The sequence below is a fragment of the Xiphias gladius genome, chromosome 22 (assembly GCF_016859285.1).
Source record: "Xiphias gladius isolate SHS-SW01 ecotype Sanya breed wild chromosome 22, ASM1685928v1, whole genome shotgun sequence".
NCBI lineage: Eukaryota > Metazoa > Chordata > Actinopteri > Istiophoriformes > Xiphiidae > Xiphias > Xiphias gladius.
In genome coordinates this window covers 7,028,490-7,038,873 of record NC_053421.1, presented here as the reverse complement: position 1 = coordinate 7,038,873, position 10,384 = coordinate 7,028,490, and the positions used below count along the sequence as shown (strand labels likewise).

General features: G+C 44.9%; 1 protein-coding gene across 1 annotated transcript; it reads right to left on the bottom strand.

Moving 5' to 3' along the window:
- Positions 1-2,644: 2,644 nt before the first annotated feature.
- Positions 2,645-9,147, bottom strand: prdm13 (PR domain containing 13). The gene is given in 5 exon segments (XM_040118633.1): positions 2,645-3,039; positions 3,042-4,133; positions 6,130-6,250; positions 7,224-7,355; positions 9,004-9,147. Coding segments are annotated over 5 exon segments (1,884 nt in total).
- Positions 9,148-10,384: the final 1,237 nt, after the last annotated feature.

Here is a 10,384-nt window from a genome sequence, read left to right as displayed (position 1 = left end):
AACCATAATTCTTCTTTTCTGACCCACTGACCCAACATTTTCAAAGGACCTCTTTGCACAATTTTCAGTCAATCCACAACCACTGTGTTGGCAAAAGATTGTATTTTTCTCACTAGCCAAGCAACTGGAGGCTTCTGCAGGTCTCAGCAGACCATGCATGTGTTATGTTTTACTGTTTGTTTTTTTTTCTTTAACCTCTCAAAGTGACATCCGATCAGTACGTTTTTTTTTTTGTTTTTTTGTTTGTTTTTTTTTTTTTACATCTACTATGGGACCTTGCAGACAGCAGTGTTGGAATGTAACTAAGTACCGTAATTAGGTACAAACTGCAGTTCCTTGTATTTTACTTGAGTATTTCCATTTCATGTCACTTTGTCATTTTACTCCACCACATAACTGAGAGTACATTTTTAGTCCATGACATTTATTTGACAGCTCTAGTTATTAGTTACTTTACAGTTGCTTTACAAATCAAATATACACAAATATATGACGGGCCTATCAAATAGTTAAAATTAGCTCCAATTTAAAAACAGTAAAATGGTAATTACACATTAATGCATGAACATTAATGATTTTAATAATATAATAATAATAATAATGGTGTAAGACCCAAAAGGGGGCCAGTATTGTGCACTGTTAAAACTGTAACCACAGTTTGCTAATAATACTTACATAGTTTTACTTAAGTAAAATTTCATTGCAGGACTTTTATACTTGCAACAGAGCATTTCACATCGCAGTACTATGTAAGTACACTGCAGTAGATATCAGGATCAGAATGCTTTCTTCTACCACAGGCAAAAAGACATCTCATAACATTTCCACTTAATATGATGGGTTTAGTGTGAATGACTGAAAACAGAATTCACGTCATTATTATTATTATTATTATTATAGAAAGGAGAGGTAGAATACAAGAAAAAGACACTGCTCTCTGGGAGCCTCGCTAGTCTTCCCACGGCACCAGGCCTGACTGACCGAGCATTGTCGCGGGTTTATTCCGGCGTCACAGCTGGGGAATGTAAAAATCTTCGTTCAGAAAGCCCAGCTCTCCGCACCGACTACACTCACTCGCCCATCTGTCTACTGTAAACGGAATTCTCGGGGCTGGGTTTGTCTCACGCAGCGTGGATAGGAGAGCCTACTGCACCACAGCTGATGCATTACACGAAGAACTGGAGCCACGGGAAGTTAAAAAAAACCCCAAAACAAAAAAAAACAAAAAACGAAACACTGGACTTAATAAATGTTTTCGTACATATTCTCGAGTACAACCTTTAATCGGGTTTTACACGGAAAACGTGAGGGTTGGCGTTGTTTATTAATACTGAACATCTCAAGGATAAAAAAAAAAAAGAACACCTCAAAACAACTTTTCTAATTTTTAAAATAAATTTATTCAAAAACCAACGACTTAATGGACAGGAGGGAAATATTGTCCTCACGGACAATATCTCTTATAAACAAACGTATACAACACTTGTCCATTCAAATGTGAAATATCATACTTTACACTTCTTTACATAGCCTTTAACTGCAATCAATACATTTTCTTTCTCTAGAAATAATTCCTTAAATAAACTGGGTGCTGCCGCTGCTGCTGCTGCTGCCGCCGCTGGCTGCGTCTCTGAGAGCAGCCTGCCTCTGCAAGAAAGTGCAATTGTAAGTACAGTGTGTTATTCGGCGAGGCGCAGGGTTTCAGAGATCTTTAGTGAAGTGATGAAGGTAATCATTTCGATTATAATCATTAGTTTGCATCTGATTCGTTGGAATGAAATGCCCATTGCTGTTTTTTTAAAGTGCAACTAAAAGTTTAAAAGGGAATATGGGAATATTGCTAATGCGCTGCGCATTGTTATTCACAATAAAAACAAAACCAAAAAGAATCATATTCTTTTGCAGCTCGTAATTTCCCAGAATGTGTCCATATCCAGTCTGATAAAATAACGTAAGATAAAAAAAAAACTTTTTTTATTACACTGCAAAAATATATCTAATTTAAGAAGTCATTTAGTCTCATTTTCAGCCCTGAATTTTTTTTAATTTTTTTTTAAAGCCACTGAAAACGTCTGTAACTGAGGTTGGATTAGATCGTTGTTCTTGTTTCCAGTGCAGCTTGTTTTGATGGTTTTGTACAAGTGTCAGTATTTGAAAGGCGGCAGATAAAGACAGATGTATCCGCCTGCATCAAAAGAAAATTATTAAAAACACAAAAGCAATTATGGTGATCTGCATTTCAAACAAACGAAAATGTCGGAACCCGTCGTGTGTTTTTAAGCGTGGCTGAGAAAGCATGCCAAATCCCGAAGGCCACCGAGGATTCTTTTTTCTGAAGGAGCGAGACACTGTTGAAGTGTCCTTTAGCAAGACACCGATTTTTTTTTTCCTCTTTTTTTTCATTGGCTATTAAGAAAAACCATAGTTAAACTTCATCTGGAGGCCATATATCCCCTGTAAGTCAAAAGGTAATATTTCATCTGCAGATGTGTGGGGTTATTGGAGATTTTCATGTAGTTCAGACACCCTTGGGTGGCTGTCTGTAATGTAAAAATGCCAGACTTGATACAAGACTTAATGACATGTTCTGTGGTGTACACAATTGAAAGACAACGGGCAGTCTCTCTATGGGCCTGAAAACATCTCAGTCATTGTTTTTGCTCGACTCTTGGTCGCTCTGGTCGTCGGTGAAGCACACGTCTACATCACTGTCATTGTCGCTCTTTTGCTCTGCGTCCTCGAACAGGCCGCCCGGCTTGTCGTCCAGTTTCTTGACGGTCTGTCCTGGGTGTCTGGACTTGACATGCCTCTCCAGGTCCCGCCTCCGCACCAGCACCTTGCCGCAGAAGTCGCACCTGTAGGGGGTGTTTCCCTCGGCGTGAAGCCGGATGTGTTTGTTCAGGTTGCTGGGGTCTCCGAAGGGCCTGAAGCACACCTTGCACTTGAGCGGTTTGTAACCTGTGTGAGTCCTCATGTGGATTTTCAGGCCGTATTTTCTGGAGTACAGCTTGCCGCAGTACAGACACAGGTGTCCTTTTTCGGTTTACCGGAGCCGGCGTTGCTGGCCCCCCCGGCAGGCATCGATTCCAGCCTCGTCCGGTTTTTCTCCGCAGCGATTTCGGACAGCTGTTGCGTGTGCATGGCGATCTCCCGGTCGATGTTGGTGATGGAGCCCAGGTCTTGGCTCAGTGAGGGCGCACTAAAGTAGGACATGGACTCTGGGTACTTGAGGAGGTTGCCGAAGTGGAATTTCAGCGGATAGTAAGGTGAGCTGTACAGAAGCTCCCCGTTGTAGACTGTGAAGGGCATCAATGGGATGTTACAGTCTCCCCCATAAGTCTTGACACCATCGAAGTGAGGGAGAGAAAACCGCTCAAAATGGAGTCCAGGGGGCATTTGCGGGTAACGGGATGGGGACAGGCCGGAGTGCATCCGGCTCTCTACGTGCTTAAAAGCCGAGGTCTCCTCCATGTGAGGCATCAGCGGGAAACCCCGGATAGCGTTTGTGCATGGGACCATTGGAGAGGCGGCGTCCATGATCGCAGGTGCGCATTTTGGAGGATGGTTCCCTCCTCCATTTAGAGTCTCGCCCACGTTGCGGAGTGGTTTCATGCTCCCAATGAGTTTGCTGAATCCCAGGCCGCTCAGCTTGCCGTTGGCGTCCTCCCTGGAAGCATCCGAGCCCGGGACTTTGGAGACGCCGGTCGGCTTGAAGGCAGAGCGCACGCCTGGGTGGAAGCCCATGCTGCTCAGCACGGAGGATGTGGCGCCCAGGCTGAGGAGCTGTCCTTGGTTTCTGGCTGAGGTGACGCTCATGTCGAGGGCCCTGTCCTGCTCCTCCGAGCTGCTTTTCTTCGACAGCCCCGCTTTGTTTAGAAATGACGAGGAGGACACTGCCCGCCTGCCCGAGTCTGAGAAGGAAGAGTTACTGTGGCCGCCCCTCGGAGAGGTGGAGGTGTTGGGGATGTCTCCGGACTTTGGGGACCTGCTGAAAGTCTCTGTGCCTCTGGCCTGCTCGCTGCTCACAAACCCCCGCCCGTTGCTCAGAGCGCAGTGGAAGTGGACGTGGGCCTTGAGTGTGTTGGGGTATTTGAATATTCTCCAGCAGTACCAGCAGATGTAACGCTCCTCACCTGTAGAGGCAACAGCAAGCGTGGCATTAATGATGAGATGGATGCGGATCATTACGCGACACAGCGCAGCGTGAAAGAGTTAATACTGATGACTTGACAGTGTACGGTTCATTCCCCGTGCGTAAAATGAAAAGAAGAGGTTTGGCAACCTGTAGAGACGCGACCTGCGACCCCCCCTCTCCCCCTAATAACCACACACAGCGCGTTCACATAAATTGAGTAGGGAGCGAGATTGGAGCGAGCGCACAATTTTTGCAGCGCACTGGCATCTGACCCCCCCCCCCCCCCCTGTAAAATGTTTCTTTAAAGAGAGAGATTTCCATCATTCGTTACTGCTGCACTTCACCTGATATTTAAATTCAGGCGTAATGGATGTGATCCGGTTCCTAGGATCTGGTGGCAAATGGTAATGGACCCAGGCAGTCATCTTAATGACCCCAAGTCGAGCACTCAGAGGTTAATATAGATGTAATGATTTTGTAATCCTCATGCGGGCCATTGTTGGTGACCGCCGTCAAAAGAGCAAACGCCCTGCCCAATCTGGCGCCCAGAAACCCATGCATTGAGCGCGGGACTTTCCCTCTCTGCGCTCTCTCCCGTGGAAGTGACAGCAGCTGTTGCTTGAAATCGCGAGTCCCCGGAAAACAATGGCGCCGGCCCATCTGTTGACGCCTAATAATGGGAGCGAGCGTATGTCCAGGAGCGCACACGGTGTGTTGGGCCGGAGAAGCAGGGCAATATACACCCCACATAAAAGTTAGCATTCATTAGGCCACAATACCTTAACGCACCCACCTAATTCGCCGTGAAGCACTTGTTTTTGAATTTATTTGCTTTTGACTGCATGAATATTAATGACGCGGTGGCATTTGTTAACCTCCGTCTCGGGGCTGAATCACCAGCCTCTTCTTCTTCCACGGTCGCTCAGACACGTCAGTTTCTGCTTTTAATTGCTTTTTTTTTTTATTCTGTGTTTCAAGCACCATAATTACCTTAGCACATTTTTGTTTGATATCACTTCAAGCTTTTATATGTATTCAGCCGGTATAATAGTAAAAAGGTATAATTCAAAACCAAAACCGTCTCTTGAAGGAATTTCCTGCAGAGTGTCTGTTGATAATAACCTTTTTTTTTTTTTTTTTTTTTAATGGACTAGTTCCTGCCGAGCCGGTGTTTCTTTTAATTTTAATTTATTTATTTATTTATTTATTTTTTTTACCAAGATTGAACATTACCGCCCAAACACAGATTCCAAATCCTCAAATTATCATTACAAAAGGATTAAAAATCCAAACTCATACAAAAGACAAAACAAGCAAAAAGAAATCATTCTGAAAAGGAGGAGTGGTAAATGATGTTGAGACGAGGCCATTAGTGCCTTAATTGTGCTTCATATTTTCGGCCCTGTGTTGTCGAGCTAATATTCCTGAAATATGCTGTGCGATGTTGTCGCCTGAAAAAAACAAATCATCTCTCCTCATCTCTTCCTGTTTAACGAATCTATCTTAAAGCTTTTTCTTTTTTTCTTCCAAAATGAAGTATTTCTTTCTGAGATTTCCCTTTTTCATATTTAATGGGAATGTGTTATTTTTCGGAATTCTACATTAAATAAATTGATCAATTCCAAAAAAAAAGGGAAATAAAAAAAAGGATGCCTGAGGGAAAAACGACAACAACCGATTGATTTCTATTTCTGAGCGATACAGAAGGCACATCACGGGTATTGGCAGTCATTTGATTGTGCAGTGATGGACCCGGTCAGACCTATCCGTCGCCTGTAGCCAGGACTGAAGCTTAGGGCATGCCCACAGTTTGCCACCTCTGTTGACACAAAATCTTTGAAATGGCCTATTGAATTTTGCTTCGCTAAGTTATATATATATATAATTTATTATGATTATTATGACTATGATTACATGGAAACCATTGTATTCCCCTTCAGCGACCAAAGGCCGTTGGGTTAAACTGCTCCCCCATTCTTAACAGTCGGGTTTACCTTTCTCGTCGTGCGTGGGAGTGGCCGTGGTGGGGATGTCGTACCACTGGGCCAGAGCGTTGGAGTACCACACGCTGAGCTCCTCTCCTGCAGGGATTTCTTTCAGCACACGGTAGAAAATCTTTAAAAGGCAAATGGGAGGGGAGCAGAGAGGCTGGATTCAGCTGAAGTGGGCGGTGGGTGAAAAGGGAAAAAAAAAAAAAACTCCGCTAGGTTTATGTGTGAGGGGGTGAAAATTTCACCTGTCCACCAGGTAAGTCCGACACAGCCTCCAGGTTTTGCTCTTGACTGTTCCTGGCGGCGCGGATGAATCCGACCCAGTCTGGTATGGGACAGCCCGACTCGTCCACGAACTCCCCGCGGACCAGGCGGATCTGAGGGGGGCCAGAAAGCGAGACGGATGAGGGCGAGCTTTGCAATTGACAATACAGTATGATAGGGACGATTGCACATACGAACACAAAGGCCCTTTAACACGTCCCCCCCTTACAGAAAAAACAAACAGGAGGAAATCAACAGACCACCCATGTACATATGGGCTACCGCAGACTAGTTAGAAACACTCTTGGCCTGTTTTGAAAAGTGCAACGTTTTCCGTTTTTATTTTTATTTTTTATGCATTCATCCACCTCCTCACTGTTGTCGTACATTTATTTCTTCATATTCCTTTGGTTTAAGGAATTTTGTCGAATTCTGACTCTCTGGTGAAGTACCTGGAGGTGGCGCGGCCACGCCTGACCCAAAACGCGCGTAATGCGTCTTTATCCGCTCTGCTGCTAATTTCCCAAAGAGAATGACACACGGGCCTAATTGAGTTGATATGGGGGACGAATTTGAGGAGTGTCAGAGCGTTTCTAAACTGTTCAGGGACATTAAAGATGGAAGCGTGACATTTGACACGGAGATTGCACCTGATGATCGCCGGCAGCCCGGGGCCACGCATTTAGACGCATCAATCACAAACGCTGACAGCGCCAACAATAACAGGGTGCGGTTGTGGATGCACTTATAGCAGCAACGTGTTTACCACCGTTTGTGTTTAAAAAAAAAAAAAAACTCCGCTAGGTTTATGTGTGAGGGGGTGAAAATTTCACCTGTCCACCAGGTAAGTCCGACACAGCCTCCAGGTTTTGCTCTTGACTGTTCCTGGCGGCGCGGATGAATCCGACCCAGTCTGGTATGGGACAGCCCGACTCGTCCACGAACTCCCCGCGGACCAGGCGGATCTGAGGGGGGCCAGAAAGCGAGACGGATGAGGGCGAGCTTTGCAATTGACAATACAGTATGATAGGGACGATTGCACATACGAACACAAAGGCCCTTTAACACGTCCCCCCCTTACAGAAAAAACAAACAGGAGGAAACCAACAGACCACCCATGTACATATGGGCTACCGCAGACTAGTTAGAAACACTCTTGGCCTGTTTTGAAAAGTGCAACGTTTTCCGTTTTTATTTTTATTTTTTATGTATTCATCCACCTCCTCACTGTTGTCGTACATTTATTTCTTCATATTCCTTTGGTTTAAGGAATTTTGTCGAATTCTGACTCTCTGGTGAAGTACCTGGAGGTGGCGCGGCCACGCCTGACCCAAAACGCGCGTAATGCGTCTTTATCCGCTCTTCTGCTAATTTCCCAAAGAGAATGACACACGGGCCTAATTGAGTTGATATGGGGGACGAATTTGAGGAGTGTCAGAGCGTTTCTAAACTGTTCAGGGACATTAAAGATGGAAGCGTGACATTTGACACGGAGATTGCACCTGATGATCGCCGGCAGCCCGGGGCCACGCATTTAGACGCATCAATCACAAACGCTGACAGCGCCAACAATAACAGGGTGCGGTTGTGGATGCACTTATAGCAGCAACGTGTTTACCACCGTTTGTGTTTAAAAAAAAAAAGAGTTTGAAAGTTGAAAGTTGGATTTTTTTTTTTTTAGTGTCTTATTTTTTTCTCATAAAAAAAAAATAAAAGTCCGAAGACTTTTATTTTCGCTCTTCTGCTGTTTTTAATTTTTTTTTTTTTTTTTTAATTTTAAATTTTTATTTTAAATTTTTATTTTTAACAAACGCTAGGCTGTCGTTAAAATGAATAATCCCAGTCCAATAACAGGAATGCCCTTCGCTTGATTTTGCTGTAATTGTCAGTAATTTCCTCGCCCCGGGCAGCGGGCCCTCAGTGGCATCTTTCTGTGGCCGGATTACATTAAAATTAAACGGCTCATCGGGATAACAGGCCCGCCGGGCAGTGAAATGTGAGTCGGCTGAGGGCATGAAATCCCACACAGCGGACCCCGGTCGCCCATTAGGCCGGTTAAGGAGAAGCGCAGACTGACAAGTCTGCCACTAATGGAGCTCAATTATTTCCAACGTGACAGGGCCAAACCAATTAATAACCGAAGGCCCGATGGAGTTTGACAGTGCAGTTTTAAAATCCAAATCCAACCTGGTCGTTTTCAATATTAGCTATACATGCTTTAATTTTAAAGGCATCACAAAACAGTGTGTTTAGATATTTTGGGTTTTTTTTTTCTTTCTAATCGTTGGCATAAATTTTGTTAATTAAAAGAAGAATACAAAAATAGTTTAAAAATAGTTACAATTTTCTTGTCAATTAAGGGGTTTTGATTCAGTTTGGGAATAACTAGATTGTTAATAAGTAAAGATGTAAAAGTTTATTTTAAAATATCGCAATGCAGCTCTCATTCAAAGACATCCAGTGCACCGGGTTAACCCATATCACGCTCAAATATTTCAAAATAAAACGCATTATTTGGGCTACACAGCAGGCTAATAAGGGGAAAAGCGTAAAAATAAACCCATTACTTCAAGTTAAATATATATTTTAAAAGTTTCAGTGCTTAAAACTGACCTTCTTCTTTGGTCCAACTTCCTTGCGATCCGACACGTACTTCCCCAGTTTGAAGATGCCCGGTACCGGTCCTATCCGGAGCCCGGCCGGGATGCTGCAGTCCGCAAACACACTGACGGTGGTGGACGCCCGGGTGGCTTGCATGGCGTGGGGTGAGATCAGAACCATGAAGACTGATGGAGACCGAGTAGGAGAGTGCAGGGAAGGAGGAAGAGGAGGAGGAAGAGAGGAGGAGAGGATGAGGACCGGCCGATATCCGCCCTCAAAGTGACGCGGTGGCATTAGGCTGCCCTGCTTTTCTAGTGATGGTGCAGGCTAGGTAGCCCCCCCCCACACACACACCCTCCAGCCCCACACCCCCCGACCTCTCCAACTCGGGACGCAAGTGCGTGCACTGGAAAGGGGGGCGTGCTGTGCAGAGAGGTGATGCTGTGCTATGCTAGGTAGTTTGGAGGGGGAGGAGAGAGGGGTCGGTCCTGAGTTTGTAGCACAGGGAGTAGGAGTGTGTGCGAAAGTGTGTGTGTGTGTGTGTGTGTGTGTGCGTGTGTGTGCGTGTGTGTGTGAGGGAGTGTGAGAGAGTTGGGCTCTCCCAGCAGCTGTGAGGAGAGGGAAAACGGGCCGGCCTGGTCACATGGAGACTTTCCCTCACCCCGCCGCATAATGAATTACTCCAAAACGGTCAAGAGACACAAAGGGCCAGGCGACCTTCCCATCCCCAAAATCCAATTTGTCAAGGGCAGAGAAAAGAGGGTGCAGAATCAAAGGTCCAGAGCGACCATTAATCCTCAGCATGTGGCTTTGTCCTCCAGACAGTTCCGATATTTTAACTGACAAATCCACTGTATAATTTATCCATAAATCCTCACCCTTTTCCATTCTTTCCTTTCAAGCCGGTTTTGGAAATCAGTGGCTACTTTAAATCTACTTGGCTGGCATTCTTTGGGTTTTACATACTTCAAAGCTTCTTTCTTCTCCCTCCTCTTTTGTGTCCTTAGTTTAACAAAAGGAGCAGGAAAGTTTAGAGGACTTGTTAACTTCTATTGACTCTCGGCGTGTGCCGGGTTGAGATCAGGCAGGTACTGAAAAGGCAGAACCACCAGTAGGAAGAAGAGGAAAAAAAAAACTAGAAAATAAGCACCACCATCTTCCCAACGCGCGAACGCACGCACACACACACACACACACACACACACACACACACACACACACACACACACACACACACACACACACACACACACACTTGTGGTTTTCTTGTCTAGTCTCCCTCGTTCAACATGTTTATTCTGCTGCATGGTTGCGCAAAGAAAACGGAGAAAATAACAATAACACAAGTGAGTAATTTTACCCTGAGTGTTAGACATTTCAAGAATCTATTGCA